Source organism: Oncorhynchus mykiss, chromosome 16, assembly GCF_057628025.1.
Source record: "Oncorhynchus mykiss isolate SJ-2025 chromosome 16, ASM5762802v1, whole genome shotgun sequence".
NCBI classification, from domain to species: Eukaryota; Metazoa; Chordata; class Actinopteri; order Salmoniformes; family Salmonidae; genus Oncorhynchus; species Oncorhynchus mykiss.
The window spans coordinates 22,935,367-22,955,197 of NC_143037.1; the positions used below are offsets into that span (position 1 = coordinate 22,935,367).

The window sequence follows — 19,831 nt, forward strand, 5'->3', positions numbered from 1 at the left end:
TCATGATTGGTGGATTGTAGCTCACCACTGCCAAAACTCAGGCTGCATGGCTAGTGGCTAATGTTAGCCATCTCAAGCTAGCTAGCTAACGCAGAGTAAATTCTCCATGTGAAGTTGATAAATAGTGCATTGTAGGTAGCTTAGAAGGTATCTGGAAATAAGTTCATAAATAAAAAATAACTGTTTGTAGTTATAGGTAACCAGATGGTGACTACAACTAAGTTAATAAGTCTTTGACCGCACTGTGTTGTTACTTTGGTGAGTAAAAACTCATGACTCCTACACTTTAATATGGATTTTGTAAATTATTTGTGCATTTCAATGTATTACAAACTCATTTTGGAACATCTAGCTGGAAACCCAAAGGACACAACAGACACACTATTTTAGAGTTTATTATTATAATCATAACAATAAGGTGGATGTCTCTTTATTTTGACCATCAATTCAACCATAATTGTTTCATGTTTTTTTTTTATCACAGGCAATAGTTATAATAGTGCACTTTTATATTTAAATTATGATACAGACATTTCTTTTTTAACACCTTATTCTACTGACCCTTAGGAATGGACAATAGTTTACAATCTTAGCTAGAGTAAGGATGATGAATATAATGATCTTGGTGATGATGATGATGATGATGAAAATGACAGTGAACAATCATAAAGGTGAATAGCGACAGTGACGTGTACAGCGTGGTCTCTCTCGAAGTCAAGTGGTCCGCACAACGATGGCTGGAACTGGTGATGACAGACGCATCAGGTCAAGGGGAAAAGCATAAAGAAAGACATGGGAGCAGTATGAGCGTTTGATGTTGTCGGAGGAAAGGTGTACGATGGTGGTTTGCTCGTGTCTGCCAATGAATGTGGACAGTTTAGCTTGCTAGAGCAATGTGCTCATTGCTGGCTCAGTCACTTTATACAGAATGCTTAAAGAGAGTCCCTCTCACCCCTTTGCCTGTAACCTGGTCACAGGTGGTGCAACAGATCTGAAATATAAACCCATGACTCAGTCATTGACTCAACTCTTACAATCCAATAATCAGAACTGGGTCGTATTCATTAGTGCCCACCGTAGCGAAACACGTTGCAAACAAAAAACTGTGTATCTCATTGGACAACTTCATGTAGTCCCTCCCTGTCTCAGTCCGTTTGCTTCCGTTTCATTCCCAGTGAATTCGACCCCGAACAGAACATAAAATATATAAACAAATTCATACAATAGAAACTAAAACATTAACATTTAGACAGAATGCTGGGAATGAATGTAAATGTTGTAAGTTCATGATCCAAAAACAAAATGAGTGTCCTGGGAAAGAGAAAGAAATCAAAGAAAAAAATAATGTTGACAAGAAAAACATTATATCCCTAGCTCCTGATATATTTCTGTTGGTGCAAGATACATTTCCCACATAAATAAATAATATATCAATAAATACATTAACAGTAAATAAATAAGTAAATAAATACGGAAATACATAAACAAGGAAATGGAAAATCCCAAAACGTTCTGCATCTGTTGCATATTGCGCAGTAAGGAAGACTGGCTGGTAATGTGTCTAGTTTCTATCACATAATACTGTTGTAATACATGATCGTCAAAACAGCTACGTCTGCTTGTAGAGCGGTGATATAAGGTGACGCCGCGGGTGCAGAGGATGGATCACTTGGCTCATTGGTGACGGCAGAAGGGCTATCATTTGTTTGCCTTTTTTTTTGTTGAAGTCTTTCGATAACAAGGAGTAATACGTCAGCATTTTGAGTACAGCTTAACGAGAATGTCCATCGATCAATGCGTGTTGAAATCTATGTTTGGAGTCAATATGTGAATTAGTGTGGTGATAAGAGACAAGCTCAGATGGAGTTTGACCAATCCATAGGTCTGGAATTCTCTCCTCGTTGAGTCAGGGACAGATAGTGGAAGTCCAACCCATGTAACTATTTGCCCATGTTTTTTTTTCCTTCAATATATTTTCATATTTCTCTTCAAATCAAAAATATTTTTTCTTCAGAGCAAAGGTTTCCCGACGACGCTTACATCCTGGTTACATTGTATTTGTCTCCGAGTAAAAAGAAAATACAACAAAACATTTTTTCTAATACATCAATGGTGACTTCGTTCCGACTTCCGTTCAAATTCCCATCGGCGTGGGTTCCACAATCAGACACTGGAGCAGATATGTCGAGGATGTCAAATCTTCCTGTTGTCGTTCCTCTCCTGTATCTCCGCTGAGAGCGCCAACCTCAAAATCAATAACTACATCATCTTAACTAAACCTAAATAAAAAAATATTTTTCACATTCACTTAGTTAGCTTCATTTGCATTTCTTTACCGCAAAAGAAGAGGATGTTGAAAATGCCATTTTTTAATTTTTTTTTAAAGGACCTCATTTCTCCCTTTTAAAACATGATCTGAAGGTGTTGTCGCCAAAGTCATTCATTGAACTGGCAGCCGGTTCTAACTTCTGGAATGGGTGGTCTGTGATAATAAGCAAGAGGGTTCTCTACGTGTCTCCATCACCTTTCATTGTCTTTTGAGTAAATGTACGTACAATGTTGGGCACATCAAGGTATTCATCGGGTATCCTTTTCAGTTATGCTGCTGTGGGGTAGAGGTACGGGAAGGGGGCGTTGTGTATTCTTGAGAACCATCACAGGATTGTTGAAACCCGTTCTCAACTTTTTGATTGAGTTATTGCAAAGGAATGGTGTGCTAGCAGATCTTATAATCCAAATCAAACATCCTTTATCGTAATTACTGGCTAATTGGCATGCAAATTAGCGCTTCTTCAAAGTTCCTAGTTTGACCTGTGCTGTGTCTGGCTCATCTATTGTATCCCCTCTGGAAAAATGTTTTTGTTTTATTACTGGTTTGAATGGGATCCCTGCTTGATTCAGTGAATCAACATGAATGTATATTTTAACACAGGTGAAAAGCAGAAAAAAATATCAGCTTGTGTTCAGGCTTAAAGCATCTTGTTGAGACATCTTCTGGGGGTTGAATGGGAGATACTGTATACCTCATGGTTTGTGAAGGGTTTGGGTTTCGTCTGATGACAATTTGTCTTGTTTTTTTCACCAATGGAGTCTGGACACCTGCTACCCGACTGGTCCCTCTCTCTCTCTCTCTCCGATTTAGGGTTGGGACTGTGTTCCATTGGAGGACAGTAGTCGGGTCCTCTCCTTCCCGGAGCCTCGGCGTTGCAGGACCCCCCCACTGCCTCCGATGCCGCCTCCGATACCTCCTCCATCCCCTCGCTCGCCCCATTCGCACCGGTCGCCCCCGCCCTCGGAGCGCCGGGAGTTCTGGCGGGTGGGGGTACCGTGGGGCCGACTGTTCTTCTCGTCTGGGAAGGGGTCTGTAGAGGGAGAGAATACAGTGACTCCATTCATGTAGGTGAAACCAGTGGTGTAAGAATGTGGGGTAAACACTATAATAATCTTCACAAATAATGAATCAACTATTAATAATGTGCATACTATTAATACATTCGTATTTCATTATTTGTAAACATATACAAACATTTATAACAATTTCAATCATTTCCAACGCAAATTATGGATTATTCATTTAAGTTATCATGACGTGAACCTGGATGTGGCAAAATGGTGTGTGAGGTTGGTGTGTGTGAGTAACAGAGAGTGTGTGTGACTCACCAGAGACCCCCATGGGCTGATCGTGGGAGCTGAGAAGCTGGGCCTGAATGGTCTCCACCACTCGTTTGAACCTGCGACTAGGACCTGCGAACACACACACACACGCACGCACGCGCGCACACGCACACACACAAGGGCATTGAGAAGATGCAAACTTTTACCAGCACTAAAGACACACACACCCACCCACCCACCCACACACACAAGGGCATTGAGAAGATGCAAACTTTTACCAGCACTAAAGACACGCACGCACACCCACCCACCCACCCACCCACCCACCCACCCACACACACACACACACACACACACACACACACACACACACACACACACACACACACACACACACACACACACACACACACACACACACACACACACACACACACACACACACACACACACACACACACACACACACACACACACACACACACTGCACGGAGGCATATACCAGAAGCACAGCCAAAGCTCTCCCTTCCACCATAACAAACCTGCCCTACTTTAATTCATTTGCATGAACTGTAACAATCCAATCCACCATATAAACCAGATGCTGTAAATCACCAACTGACAGCGTTTGAATGAACACCGGTCCTTCCCATTCCAAGCTCCACTTGCCTGATATGAGGCTGAACGTCACGCTGTAGATGCCCGCCTCTCTCTTGCCCTCCCGCTCGGCTTTCTCCCTCTCCCGCTCCCTCTCTCCCTCGGAGAAGGCAATGTCCACCTGGAACTTCACAGGCTTCTGGAAGACGGAGGGTCCGCCGGAGGTCTTATACTCGGCCCTGAAGCTGGTCTGGGAGATGACGCTGTGGCTGAGGGAGGGGATCTGGGCCGGGGGTTGGATAGAGTAAGTAAAGAGAGGGATAAATATGAGGGGTAATGAAAAGAAAGGAAAGGAGAGGTGGGTAGAGAAAGTAAAAGAGGGGGAGACAGATAAAGAGGGTCCATGTGAGATTGGGGTATTGGAGAGAATGATAGAGAGAGAGAGTTGAACTCTTCCATTTGAGCCACATCGACACATTTGTCTGTCAATAAAGCGGATTATATTGAAAATATAAAGGCTCACAAGATGAATTCCTAACACTTCAAAAACATGACCATATTACTAGGACTGAAGTGTGATTAAAAAAACAACAACAACAAGCTAGAATGTAGGCCTTTCTCAAGACAAGTCTCGGACATTGTTAACTCAGGATGTTGAGCGCAGAGTCAGATACTAACAGAGAGGAAGGCGTGGACGATGTCTGCCTTGACAGAGCTCAGCGGCTTGTCTCTGATCACCACAAAGATCTGCTCCTCCTTCTCCAGGCTGATGAAGTTCCCAAACCACGACTTCTTAGCCAGCCTGAGGGAGCATGACGCACATACACAGACGGACAAACAGACAGACACAGACGGACAAACAGACAGACACAGACGGACAAACAGACAGACACACAAAGAGAAGGTTGTGGCGAGGTCAAATGAGTTGGTCCTTGACGCAGGGCATCTGGGAGGCATGTTCATGAGTGTGTGTGTGTGTGTGTATGACTTACTCAGGGCTGGACTCTGGGGTCAGGCTGGACATGTCCTCTAATGTGGGTACTGAGAAAACAAGACATTTGTTCCATGTAGCTCTGTATTCTAATTTGCTAAAACTCCATTTAAACTGTTTAAAATCCATTGCTATGTAGTTACCTTGCATCTTACGGCGGTGGAAGCGGGGTGAGCCCAGCAAGTTGTTCTTGAACGAGTTAAGACGGGTTCTCCAGTGGGCGGAGCTGCTAGCCGCCATGCCGCCACTCCCTCCGGGGCTGGAGGGCGGAGTCAGGGACAGGGAGCCCACCCCTCCGCCTCCCTCCGCCCGTGAGGAGGAGGACGAGGAGGAGTTGGAGGGAGGGGTGGAGGAGGAGGGGTGGTGGGGGTGGTGGACGGGGGTGCCCATGGGGGTGGGCAGCGGCGAGCCCTGGGGGGTGACCTGCGACACAGAGTGGGTAGAGTTGGGGTAGAAGCTCTTAGTGACCGACTTGAGCACGGAGGGCGAGGGGAAGAAGAAGAAGCGGGGGATGGGTGAGAGGAGGGGGGAGGGCGAGCGGGAGGGTGAGTTGTGAATGGGGAGAGACTTGATGGGCTGGAGGTGGGGCCGATTGGTGGCGGGACCGCCCTTGGTGGTGGTGGGCAGGGTCTGGGTTTTGGGGTTCTGGGCCGCTTTGGGTTTGTCATGGGCTCGGGCCGACCGAGGCGTAGTAGCACTTCCAGGTTTGGATGGGTCCTTAGTGTGAGCGGTGGTGGAAGTGACGTCTGATTGGCTGAACGTGAAGACAGGGCTCTGATAGGACTGGGGGGGGATGGAAAAGAAGAAGAGAAAGAGAGGGATGGGAAAATGGAAAAAGAGGGATGGAAATGAGTGTTATGGGTTATGACAAAGGAGTGCTTCTTGAATGATGGTGAAGAAACTGCACTGATAGTGTGAGCTATTTGTATAACTGAATGTAAAATCATTAGGTCTGACCCTGCATTCAACCATTTATGTTCCAACCTCACTCTTCTTTTTTAAAATCACTTTCAGCTAACACTTTAGATAACCCAGCGCGCAAAAATCCCTCCATGTCAGAAATAGTATGGAAGACAAAAACTACAAAATGGCGCAAGCAATACATTATGACTCTGTTTCTGCTTTTGCTGATCCGGAAAATAATAATTCAACTAGTATGTTGACATTTTCACGGTTACAGTTATATCAGTTATAGCTTTCATTTCTGCAACCCAAACATGTTTTATCTTTACTTTATGTGCTGTGTTGCTTTACAAAAATATGCACGTTTTTAAAGTTGTGCCATATATTCTCGAAAGTGTGGATGTGGAGAAAGAAGAAGAAGAAGAAGAAGAGAAATGCCAAAGAAACTGCAAATGAGTGAGAGTTATTCTGATAGTGTGGTATGACATGTAAAATGGCTCGGAATGACCAAGGAGCTTGGGTGAGTTAGAGGAAGCGTTATGGCAACATGAACGCAATGTTAAAGCAATGTGAAAATCGTCAATAAATCTTTGAACGTTGCAAAAAAAGACAACCATTATCTGACATATACTGTATATGAGAAGACAGTTCAGAGTCAACGTTGTATGCTTTATCATTTCAGAGAGGATGTTAAAAGTGTTGGCCAACAAGCCTCTTACCCTGGGACTGCTGAGAGGGCTGGAGGAGAGGCCGGTGGACGCCCCACTGACTGATCGAGACCTGTAGAGGGGTCACAAGAGGTCATCATTTTAAAGGTCGTTATCATAAAGGTGAAGAGAACAAAAAATATGTCACCCTCAAGTAAAATGTGACAAATAAAATGACACTACAGCCATAATTCTAAAATTGATCATCATATTACATCAATATTCTAAAAGTGATTATCAATCTAAACAAAATACCCCATAATGACAAAGCAAAAACAGGTTTTTAGAAATGTTTGCTAATTTATTAAAAGGAAAAAACAGAAATACCTTTATTTACATAAGTATTCAGACCCTTTGCTATGAGACTCGAAATTGAGCTCAGGTGCTTCTTGTTTCCATTGATTATCCTTGAGAGGTTTCTACAACTTGATTGGAGTCCAACTGTGGTGAATTCAATAGATTGGACATTATTTGGAAAGGCACACACCTGTCTGTATAAGGTCCCACAGTTGACAGTGTATATCACAGCAAAAAACAAGTCATGAGGTTGAAAGAATTGTCCTTAGAGCTCCAAGACAGGGTTGTGTCAAAGCACAGATCTGAGGAAGGGTACCAAAACATTTCTGCTCTATTGAAGGTCCCCAAGAACACAGTGGCCATCATTCTTAAATGGAAAAAGTTTGGAACCACCAAGACTCTTCCTAGAGCTGGCCGCCCGGCCAAACTGAGCAATCGGGAGAGAAGGGCCATGGTCAGGGAGGTGACCAAGAAGCCAATGGTCACTCTGACAGAGCTCCAGAGTTACTTTCCAGAAGGACAACCATCTCTGCAGCACTCCACCAATAGGCCTTTATGATAGAGTGGCCAGACGGAAGCCACTCCTCAGTAAAAGGCACATGACAGCCCGCTTGGAGTTTGCCAAAAGGCACTTAAAGGAGTCAGACCATGTGAAACAAGATTCTCAGGTCTGATGAAACCAAGATTGAACTCTTTGGCCTGAATGCCAAGCGTCACGTCTGAAGGAAAACTGGCAACATCCCTACGGTGAAGCATGGTGGTGGCGGCATCATACTGTGGGGATGTTTTTCAGCGGCAGGGACTGGGAGACTAGTCAGGATAGAGGGAAAGATGAACAGAGCAAAGTACAGAGAGATCCTTGATGAAAACCTGCTCCAGAGTGCTCAGGACCTCAGACTGGGGTGAAGGTTCACCTGCCAACAGGACAACGATCGTAAGCACACAGCCAAGACAACGTAGGAGTGGCATCCGGAAACATCTCTGAATGTCCTTGAGTGGCCCAGCCAGACCCGGACTTAAACCCGATCGAACAACTCTGAAAATAGCTGGGCAGCGACGCTCCCCATCCAGCCTGACAGAGCATGAGAGGATCTGCAGAGAAGAAAGGGAAAACTCCCCAAATACAGGTGTGCCTATAATCGCTGCATAAGGTGCTTCAACAAAGTACTGAGTAAAGAGTCTGAATACTTATGTAAATGTATATTTCAGTTTTGTATTTTTAATACATTTGCAAACATTTCTAAAAACCTGTTTTTTGCTTCGTCATTATGGGGTATTGTGTGTAGATTGATGAGGAAAAAATACAATTGAATCAATTTTAGAATAAGGCTGTAACGTAGCAAAATGTGGAAAAAGTCAAGGGGTCTGAATACTTTCTGAATGCACTGTATGTGGCTAACAAAATGTTTTTGGCCTGTAAGAATGTAATAAGTGTGTATGTATGTGTGTGTGTGTGTGTGTGTGTGTGTGTGTGTGTGTGTGTGTGCGCGCCTGTCTGTCTTTGTGAGTGTGTACCTGCATTTGGCTTTTTTTTTTGTGTTTGCGGACCGTGTGTGTGACACCCCTCCAGTACCTCTGGCTGTGTGCGGCCGTGTCCAGGGCCCTGCGGGTCGGGGTGGGAGACCCCTGCTCGGTCACACTCAACACCTCTAGGCTCTTCCTCTCCGGGCGGCAGCGGCCATGACGCGTCAGCATGGGAGAGTCCACGCGCTTACGAGGGGGGTCCGCTGAGGGACACCAGGGTGGAGTTAGTCCATTACGCAGTAAGAGCCCCCCCAACCCCCAATCAGAACATAAATAGTATATAGTAAGGCTATCACAACTAAAATATCCCGACTCACACACACAGGCAGCCCCTACACATACCTAACCTCCCCCCTACATACACACACACAGATACACAACCCAAACACACACACACAACACACCTTTCCCCTAACACACTTCTACCCCACACTCATATGCATCAGTTCGAACAGCAATTCGAACAGCAAAATGAGGAATTAGGTTTAAAAGGTGGGTCCGTGGAGAAGCAGGAGCGAGGTGCACACCGGGACACAGAGACAGAGGGGCAGGAGGAAGACTGCGGACCAGACAGGGACGGAGTCAAGTCAGTGCGGTTAGTGGCTCGCTCCTGACACCTAGGGACTCACCTACGTCATTTCGGGGCGGCAAATCTTCATCCTCGTAACTGGGGTAACGCTCTTTTCTGTCCAACAGGAGATAATAGATCATCTTCTCCTGGTTGTCTCTGGGGGACGGAGAGAGAGAGGCAGGGATGGAGGGAGGGAGGGAGAGAGAGAGGGAGGGAGAGACGGAGGGAGGGAGGCAGGGAAGTAGGGAGGGAGGGCGAGAGGGAGGGAGGGAGGGATTGAGAGAGGGACGGAGAGAGAGACGAGAGAGAGAGAGAGAGAGAGAGAGAGAGAGAGAGAGAGAGAGAGAGAGAGAGAGAGAGAGAGAGAGAGGCCTTTAAAGAGAGTTGAATCTTGAGATACGCAGAAAGATTTCAATTCAGGAATACAATTTGGAGGAAGGTAGCAAGACGAAAGACAGGTTGAACACAAGAAGAAAGAAGACACAAAAGGTGGACATGGGCCCAGCTAGACAAAACAACAAAAGAAAGAGACAGATGACAAAGAGAGAAATGTCAGAGAAGACACACACACACAAACACACACACAGACACACGTACTCTTCACACTGCAGGTCACGGGTGAGTTTCCCGCGGTCTCTGAAGCAGCCCAGAGAGTGCATGCTGTCCAACACGTCCGGGTCCAATTCGGTCAGCGACAGGATGCGCCCCACACACACCCGCCTGGGAGCGGGCTGCTCAGGACAAGGCTCGTTACGACCCGACCTGAGACACACACGCGCGCAGACAGACAGATACACGCACCACACACACACAAAGACACACATCCCCATGTTAGTGACCCAAAACACTGAGCCCCATAAAACAATGTTTGGCATCAACTTCAAATTCCCAATTCATCCCTATTTATAATTCAAAGGCAGACCAAACTAATCCATACTTACTGATACCAGGTGTGCTTCTGGATGGCCTCTAGCTGGAAGGGCGAGAGGGCAGATGGAACGATTAGTACAGTCTGTTCAAAGACACAGATGGCTGCTAGCGCAAGGTGTAAACAATTCCTGCTGGGCCTGACTTTTGAAATTGGAAAGAGATTCTCTCATCACTTTTGGCTACATTTTAGGCATCTCAATCTCATCCCTTCTTCCTCCCTGCCTCCTTCTCCCACTACCGCTCAGCCTGCCTATCCTCCTCTCTCGTACCGTGAGCCTCTTGTCGGGGGGTTAACCTCTCCCTCCCTGCCTCCTTCTCCCACTACCGCTCAGCCTGCCTATCCTCCTCTCTCGTACCGTGAGTCTCTTGTCGGGGGGTTAACCTCTCCCTCCCTGCCTCCTTCTCCCACTACCGCTCAGCCTGCCTATCCTCCTCTCTCGTACCGTGAGCCTCTTGTCGGGGTCGACCTCAATCATGCCTTTGAGCAGGGCCTGGCAGTCCGGGGGGATGAAGTGGGGCATGTGGAACACCCCACTCTTCACCTTCTCAAGGAGCTGACGCAGATTGTCATGGTCAAATGGTAGGGCCCCCTACGGAGGAGAGGACAGGGGAACAGGGACGTTACTGATAAATAGGCCTTTTTACAAGGAATGGGAGGCGTGACTGCACACACAAACACATGTTGGGCTGGTTATCCAGGCACAGATTAAACCTAGTCTTGGACAAAGAAGCACCTTCAATGGAGAATCTCCATTGAACATACTCTTTAGTCTAGGGCTAGGCTTCATTTGTGCCAAGCAAACCGACCAGTTATTTTGGGTCACAAGGTTATAACCCAATTCCACAAATACTCAATTCCAAATGGACCCCTAGCCCCTCCTCTCGATCTGAAAGGATTGGGTAGGTGTAAGACGTAAGCAAAGAGGGCAAACGGGACACTTTCTCACCACCAGCAGAGCAAAGAGGATGACTCCGCAGCTCCACACATCTGCCCGTCGACCATCATACTTCTCTCCCTGATAGAGAGAAAGAGAGAGAGAGAGAGAACGAAGGAGAGCGAAAGAGAGCAAGAGAGTGAAAGAGAAAGAGAGAGAGAGAGAAAGCGAAAGAGAGAGAAAGAGATGTGTACTATGCAACATGTATCCCTCCCTACATACACATGTTGGTATCAGCAAACTCTTCCCTTATCAAATACTTACATTTCTTACGTCTTATCAATCATTACATTTCTATATCTCACTTGGTTGGGTGATCTTAGACACTTAAAATAACGAAAAGGGAAGACGAGCCGGAAACCTACCCGGATCACTTCTGGACAGGCATAGTGTGGGGATCTGAAATGGATAGAAGTGAGGCCTTGAGAAGATGCGAGCTTTTACCAGCACATACGACACACACACACACACACACACACACACACGTACTGCACGCACACACACACACACACACACACACACACACACAGACACACACACAGACACACACACACACACACACACACACACACACACACACAGCATACTCACCCACAGCTGGTCTCCAGCAGGCTGTCCCCCACCTGTAGGGAGGCCATGCCGAAGTCTGCGATGCGGATGTTGTTCTTCTCATCCAGGAGCAGATTCTCCGGCTTCAGGTCTCTGTGACTGTGTGACGGTGCGAATAGAGCAGCGTAGAGTTGAGTGCGATAGGATAGGATGGAATAGAAGTCATTTATTAGTGAGACCTTAAATCATCTACTGGAAGTGAGCAATAAAACACTGAGCGAGTAAAATAAGAATAGATTCAAATAAAATGGCATTATTAGTGAGATATTGACGGAGGGCGTGAATAGACGGGAATTACTCATAAGGAAGCATAAAAACAATGAGACCAGACCAGACCATTTGATTGAACCTGGAGAGCAAGTTGGGCAGGGTTTTCACTTTTGGGACTAATCAAGTTTTTCCATTGCACCAGGCAAGCTCAATTAGGCGTTGCTAAATTATACATTTATTTTATTATTTTAAATGATACATTTTTTTAAAAGTGAGCAGTCCCAATCATGTCATATTTGTTGTACCTTTATTGAACGATAGGACAGTAGAGGAAAGACATGAAAGTTAGTAGAGGCTCTAACCGCTGGACGACACAAGCCACTCACACACACACACAATAGGTTTTGTACATGAATAGAGTCGTTTACCAGATAGAGTGACTGTGACAGAAGTCCAGGGCCGATATGATTTGTCGGAAGAACTTCCTGGCCTCTTTAGGTGTCAGTCTGCCCTTCTTCACCAGATAGTCAAATAACTCCCCACCTGACACATGCTCCAACACCAGGTACCTACAGAGAGGGAGGGAGGGAGGGTGATATATAGAGGGCATGAGAAAGGGGTGAGGGAGGTAAGTCATTGATAGGGATAAAGGTTGGGGAGATATTGAGAGAGAGAGAGAGAGAGAGAGAGAGAGAGAGAGAGAAGTTGAGCAAGAATTCAAAGAGGGTTGAATCCTAATTTGAGGACAGGCTTGTGTAATTTTGATATTTGTGAACAACATGCATTGAAGTCAATGGGAGATTTGATGGCAGAAATCTGCAGACTTCAAGAGAGAGAGAGAGACGAAGCAGATTAATACAGTCCTTTGATTAATATTTACACATGACACCCACGGGTCTAGAGCTACAGGGCACAGGCAGAGCCGAGGGGCGCACCTGAATGTACAATGAATGAACTCACAGGTATTTGTTATTCTCGTAAACGTCATGCAGCTTCAACACATGAGGATGCTCAATTAGCTTCAGGATGGCAATCTCCCTCTCCACCTTGACAGAGACATGGGGGGTTGGAAAGAGAGATAGGGGAGAGGGGGAGGGCGAGAGAGAGAAAGTGAGAGAGGGGGATAGAGGGGGATGTAGGGAGGGAGAGAAGAGATGGGGATAGAAAGAGATAGGGGGGAAGAGAGAGCATTATAAAATTGTAATTTGAGAGGAATTTACATTCCAGTGTTCACTCTTAATGCATACTTGATGAAATATGTCTTGTTGAAGAGCCTTTGCATGCATGTAATTTCATTACTATTCCTAACAGTAATTACTATGTATATTGCATTAAAGTTACATATATATATATATATATATATATATATATATACACACGTTTTTTTTTTAAATTGTACACATTTGCATCTAAAAGCTGAATTGCAGCACACATACGCCTATGTAAGAAAGTAAATACAACAAAATACATTATTAGCGATTAATTTTAAGGTAAAAAAAAACAAAAAAACATGTCCCTTATTTTAAGGTCAACCCTGTTACATGAAGTGACGTTTTAATATGGTGAAACGAATCTTTTCTAAATATATTTTTCAAAAGAGACATTGAGCTGGTCAAATAATTGTGTAAAAGCAGGTGAACTACTTTTACGGTGGGAAACTGAGCTGGTCGAGCATAACACGTCAACCCTGTTCCCCATAGATAGAAAGGCTAGAAATGTTTAAACAATTGATATTTTTTGTGAAGTTTGCATTCAATTGCCCCTCCCTGTTACACACACAAGCTTCCATTTCCCCTGTCACAAGGGGATATACAGTGGGGCAAAAAAGTATTTAGTCAGCCACCAATTGTGCAAGTTCTCCCACTTAAAAAGATGAAAGGCCTGTAATTTTCATCATAGGTACACGTCAACTATGACAGACAAAATGAGAAAGAAATATCCAGAAAATCACATTGTAGGATTTTTAATGAATTTATTTGCAAATTATGGTGGAAAATAAGTATTTGGTCAATAACAAAAGTTTATCTCAATACTTTGTTATATACCCTTTGTTGGCAATGACAGAGGTCAAACATTTTCTGTAAGTCTTCACAAGGTTTTCACACACTGTTGCTGGTATTTTGGCCCATTCCTCCATGCACATCTCCAGTGTGATGTGTGAGCAGTGATGTTTTGGGGCTGTTGCTGGGCAACACGGACTTTCAACTCCCTCCAAAGATTTTCTATGGGGTTGAGATCTGGAGACTGGCTAGGCCACTCCAGGACCTTGAAATGCTTCTTACGAAGCCACACCTTCGTTGCCCGGGCGGTGTGTTTGGGATCATTGTCATGCTGAAAGACCCAGCCACGTTTCATCTTCAATGCCCTTGCTGATGGAAGGAGGTTTTCACTCAAAATCTCACAATACATGGCCCCATTCATTCTTTCCTTTACACGGATCAGTCGTCCTGGTCCCTTTGCAGAAAAACAGCCCCAAAGCATGATGTTTCCACCCCCATGCTTCACAGTAGGTATGGTGTTCTTTGGATGCAACTCAGCATTCTTTGTCCTCCAAACACGACGAGTTGAGTTTTTACCAAAAAGTTATATTTTGGTTTCATCTGACCATATGACATTCTCCCAATCTTCTTCTGGATCATCCAAATGCTCTCTAGCAAACTTCAGACGGGCCTGGACATGTACTGGCTTAAGCAGGGGGACACGTCTGGCACTGCAGGATTTGAGTCCCTGGCGGGGTAGTGTGTTACTGATGGTAGGCTTTGTTACTTTGGTCCCAGCTCTCTGCAGGTCATTCATTAGGTCCCCCGTGTGGTTCTGGGATTTTTGCTCACCGTTCTTGTGATCATTTTGACCCCACGGGGTGAGATCTTGCGTGGAGCCCCAGATCGAGGGAGATTCTCAGTGGTCTTGTATGTCTTCCATTTCCTAATAATTGCTCCCACAGTTGATTTCTTCAAACCAAGCTGCTTACCTATTGCAGATTCAGTCTTCCCAGCCTGGTGCAGGTCTACAATTTTGTTTCTGGTGTCCTTTGACAGCTCTTTGGTCTTGGCCATAGTGGAGTTTGGAGTGTGACTGTTTGAAGTTGTGGACAGGTGTCTTTTATACTGATAACAACTTCAAACAGGTGCCATTAATACAGGTAACGAGTGGAGGACAGAGGAGCCTCTTAAAGAAGAAGTTACAGGTCTGTGAGAGCCAGAAATCTTGCTTGTTTGTAGGTGACCAAATACTTATTTTCCACCACAATTAGCAAATAAATTCATAAAAAATCCTACAATGTGATTTTCTGGATTTTTTTTCTCATTTTGTCTGTCATAGTTGAAGTGTACCTATGATAAAAATGACAGGCCTCTCTCATCTTTTTAGGTGGGAGAACTTGCACAATTGGTGGCTGACTAAATACTTTTTTGCCCCACTGTATGGTTGATTTAAGAGGAAGTCGTCAACCCTGTTACGGTCAACCTTGTTACTTTATTTGGCACTTACTATTGTCCATTTTTTATTTAACCTCTTGAGATGGGAAAAAAGTGTTTTGTTATTAAGTTGAACATGTGCTCTTTACGACAATGTTAAAATTAAGTGAAATAAAACATATTATTGAAAGACCCAACTACTGCAAACAGCCAGCTAATCGTAATGTTGTCCGTTTTTTAGAAAAGTAGTCATCATACTGGGATATCCTTATTCGCGTCATCATTATCTTACCTTCATCAGAACCGACTCGGACAGTTTCTCCCTGTTGACTATTTTGATGGCTATCTTCTGTCCCGTAATGCAGTGAACTCCAAGCTTCACCAGGCCTGAGAGAGCGAGTCACATGCTCACCATACACTGGCCAACATAAGGGTATTACGCATTCTTAACACATTCACAAAACACAGACATGACTCCCATCTATCTGTCCATCAATCCACCCATCCACTGCAACCACTCGCCCGTCCATGCATCCCTCCATCCCATAATAAACACACTATTATTTTTCACGAAGATGAAGAAGGGAAAAAAAGTGGTGAAATTCAAAACTCACCTGTCTGGCCCTTCCCCAGTGTTTTTTCCAGTCGATATGGCCCAACATATTGAGCTGACTGACTTAGTGACAGTTCCTTACTCATACTGCTCTAACTATTGGCTACAACTTACAACGGCTAATGGTGATAACTAGCTCTATAGTTAGGAGGATTTCATGAATTATCGCCCCTGAATAAAAAAAAAAGGAAGCCTGGATAACAATGGTAATGGTTAGGAAAAAATATTGCAACGCTGCTTTGAGATAGACTGAAGTTGAATATAGGTCTATATTCAGAGCTAAAGACCGGACAAGTCCTGAATTAAGAATTGTGGTTTTACTTCTTTCTGGGTTGGTGGTTCTGGACTCATGTATTTTAGCTTTCATTCGATATAGACAAGTATTATACTGAAACTGAAACTATCACAGGTAGGCAACAGCTGAGTAAATGGATTGCTATGACACACATATCATGTTATGTATGCACTAGCCTAAACTCAAAATAGCGACAACTATCATGATAACAAGTATGACAAGATTGATAACATGGTAGGCCTATGTGTCACAGTTTTCAGATTTGAAATAGCTTTGCTTTTGATACATTGGTCAATCAACAGAGATCAGTACCAATATCTTATCTGTTTGACAGCACCAACCGTCAATAGATATTTATCAACATTAGTTTTGACTGCACCATTCTTTTTCTATCTGCAACCTGATCACAAACAGGTTACTATCATTGGGATGCTACATCAATTCATTCAAACAACGTATCGCAACACAACAACGTCCTTATAGTTCAATGCAGACAGATGTAAATGGTATTCACTGTGGCAGGCCTATATCACAGGTGGAGCCGCATGTTATCTTCGAGTTATTAGCCACACAAGTGCGTCCATACACTGTGGTTAGCCTAGCCTACGTTTATCCACGTCTTTTAAGCGTCTGTCAAAATCGGATCATTTTGAAGTTTCTTTGTAACGCGAAATGATATGTTTCGTCCAACAGCCACATCGTTGCGATTTTTTTAGAGGAAAGATGCGTCCCTTGCAAAACAACCATCTTTACCGTATCACCCTCCCCCTCCCTCTCGCTCTAGCCCTGCCAGTAGGCTAAGCGTATCACAGCATCTTCTCTCTCTCCTTTTGGCGTGTCCTCCCTCGCCGGTTCCAATTTCATGAAATCAACGATTTGCTAGTGAGAAATAAATATCTGCATATGTATTCACACTATACTAGACAGGCACGTTTTCATATAATTGCACACATTGCGTGAGAGGGCCTCCCCGTTTACAGTCCTTTGCTTTTTCTTGCCGTAAATCGATATTTTCTCTCGTCTTCCTTCGCCTCATTCGCATCAGCATCCGGGTCCCACTCCCTCTCCATCCCTCTTTCTACCCCTCCCTTTTGATCTTCCTCAAATACGCTTGTCTCTCTGCATTCACCTCAGATACATCGCATATGCGGCACTGCTGTTGCAAGCAGAAGCACATTTTGTTTTGAATTATGGAATAAGTTCTTACCAGGATGAATCTAACTTTTATAAAGATTATATTTTTTTGCAATACGTTTGACCCACCGTTTGTTTTGGGCAAATTTGGTAATAGCAGCCTAAAAATTACCCCTGGCCGGCCTACCTGACCATTCGAAAGTCAGTGATGTAAACTGATCGTCTGCCTGTTTTTTTGTTGATTTCTAAATTAGAATGACAGCTAGGTTTCGTAAGGTACACGCTACATTTAATGTAGCCTAGGCCTGTTTTTTTTATTTTTTTTACAGAAATTCTGTCAAATGGCTATAGCCTACACATTGGCCTGTGATTCGAATTTTGGCGCAAATAGCCTACTACAACAATAGCTGTATGGACAATTACAATGTTTTATTGCATGTCGGACACAAATTCAGAATATTATTCATTTGAAAATGTAATCGTGTAATTCCATTGCAAAACAAATATAATAGGTCTACATGATTTATTTGAGCCGCTAGTGAGCGCTATGGATCCTCACTATCATCTGGAATTAAAGATCCCAGTCAGTAATACACTAGTGTCCCCCGACGACCGGTTGGTACATAAAACAACCTCCATTCAGGCTGTATAGCCGTCGGTTGCCTCCTTTACTCGATTTAATGGCTCGTCGGTGGTGGTGGTGGGGGGGGGGGACATGCGTGCTGTCTTAATAAAACAACATTTTCTGCCACCATGCTAGGCTAATGCTACTTTCTGTTGTGTACTGCATTCAACCAGGGGTAAACAATATACTCAATGTGCAACATCCGAAAATGGTGGGGTAAAATTTTGTTTTATTAAAGACAGTATGCATATTTTTTTTCCACAGAGGTGACATTGAATCGAGTTAAGGAGGAAACCAACGCCTTTGTATCCAGAATGGAGGATGTAACAACTGTTTGCCTCATTGAACAGCAGCTAAAATTGCCTGGCCTTTCACAATATTTAAAAATAAATTAGCAGGGAAAACAGTTTGGAATGAAAATGACTGCTTCGGAAAATAATCTATCTGTATTTAGGTTACACAAATATTTGATCAACTCCCACCCAGCACCCCTAACTCTAAACATATATATATTTATTTTTTATTTAACTAGGAAAATCAGTCAAGAACAACTTCTTATTTACAATAACAGCCAGGAACAGTGGGTTAACTGCCTTGTTCAGGTGCAGAACGACAGATTTTTGCCTTTCTGCTCAGTGATTTGATCTAGCAACCTTTTGGTTACTGGCAAAACACTCTAACCACACAAAGAAAGTTGTGAAAAGGGCACGACAATGCCTTTTCCCCCTCAGGAGACTGAAAAGACTTGGCATGGGTCCCCAGATCCTCAAAAAGTTCTACAGCTGCACCATCAAGCATCCTGATTGGTTGCATCACCGCTTGGAATGGCAACTGCTCTGCATTTGACCGTAAGGCGCTACAAGAGGGTAGTGCGTACGGCCCAGTACATCACTGGGGCCAAGCTTCCTGCCATCCATGACCTATATACTAGGCAGTGTCAGAGGAAGGCCCAAAAAATTGTCAGACTCCAGTCACCCAAGTCATAAACTGTTATCTCTGCTGCCGCACAGCAAGCGGTACCGGAGTGCCAAGTCTAGGTCAAAAAGGGTCTTCTTAGGGCTAGGCCCCTTTTTTCTCAATTTCTGACAGACGTGCCCAAAGTAAACTGCCTGTTGCTCAGGCCCTGAAGCCAGGATATGCATATAATTGGTACCATTGGAAAGAAAACACTGAAGTTTGTATACATGTTAAAATAATGTAGGAGACTATAACACAATAGATATGGAAGGAGAAAATCCAATGAAAAACCAACCAGATTTTTTTGAGAGAGACCATGGTCTTACAATGCAAAGTATAGGGGCATACTGAATTCTAGCTCCCATGATGCAATTCCTATGGCTTCCACAGGGTGTCAGCAGTCTATATTCAAGGTTTCAGGCTTGTAACTTCCAAAACAAATAAGAAATATCAGTTTTAGTACAGGGACAGAGTCTTGGAAATTCATGTTTGGGCGTGCCATGAAGACAAGACACACCTGCTAAAATCGGTTTCCTATTGAACATACTTCTTTCCGTAAGAATTATTATAGTTTGATTACATTTTAGGGTATCTGAGGAGTATATAGACATTTATTTTGACTTGTTGAAACAAAGTTTAGGGGTAGATTTTTGGATTCCTTTCTCTGCATGTTGAATGAGTGGATTACTCAAATCGATTGCGCCAACTAAAGACTTTTTGGGATATAAAGAAGGATTTTATCTAACAAAACGACACTACATGTTATAGCTGGGACCCTTTGGATGACAAATCAGAGGAAGGTTTTCAAAAAGTAAGTGGATATTTAATCGCTATTTGTGAATTTATGAAACCTGTGACAGTGGAAAAATATTTTGACGTGGGGCGCCGTCCTCAAACAACCG

At 43.9% G+C, this 19,831-nt stretch overlaps 1 protein-coding gene across 2 annotated transcripts; it reads right to left on the reverse strand.

Moving 5' to 3' along the window:
• Positions 1-379: 379 nt before the first annotated feature.
• On the reverse strand, positions 380-17,281 carry LOC110492855 (serine/threonine-protein kinase BRSK2). 2 transcript variants are annotated; one of them, XM_036946548.2, is made up of 19 exons: positions 15,920-17,281; positions 15,598-15,692; positions 12,850-12,935; positions 12,318-12,458; positions 11,662-11,778; positions 11,436-11,469; positions 11,083-11,151; positions 10,579-10,725; positions 10,147-10,178; positions 9,803-9,967; positions 9,264-9,361; positions 8,684-8,837; positions 6,826-6,886; positions 5,347-5,626; positions 5,205-5,253; positions 4,891-5,014; positions 4,285-4,495; positions 3,661-3,744; positions 380-3,362 (listed from the first exon to the last, which is right to left on the reverse strand). In XM_036946548.2, exons 1-19 carry the CDS (start codon positions 16,002-16,004, stop codon positions 3,139-3,141), a joined length of 2,256 nt encoding a protein of 751 aa, XP_036802443.1. In that variant the 5' UTR covers positions 16,005-17,281; the 3' UTR covers positions 380-3,138. The 2 variants fall into 2 exon arrangements, with proteins under 2 accessions (XP_036802443.1, XP_036802442.1); XM_036946547.2 differs by having other exon boundaries at positions 5,347-5,986.
• Positions 17,282-19,831: the final 2,550 nt, after the last annotated feature.

Bases quoted from the DNA above. Each gene is read 5' to 3' on its own strand.
- LOC110492855 (XM_036946547.2), bottom strand. From the start codon at position 16,004: ATGAGTAAGGAACTGTCACTAAGTCAGTCAGCTCAATATGTTGGGCCA. The intron at 9,362-9,802 runs GTACGTGTGTCT...TCCGTCCCCCAG, and splicing joins CGTGACCTGCAGTGTGAAGA to AGACAACCAGGAGAAGATGA. The intron at 3,745-4,284 runs GCAAGTGGAGCT...GTGTGTTCGCAG, and splicing joins GACGTTCAGCCTCATATCAG to GTCCTAGTCGCAGGTTCAAA.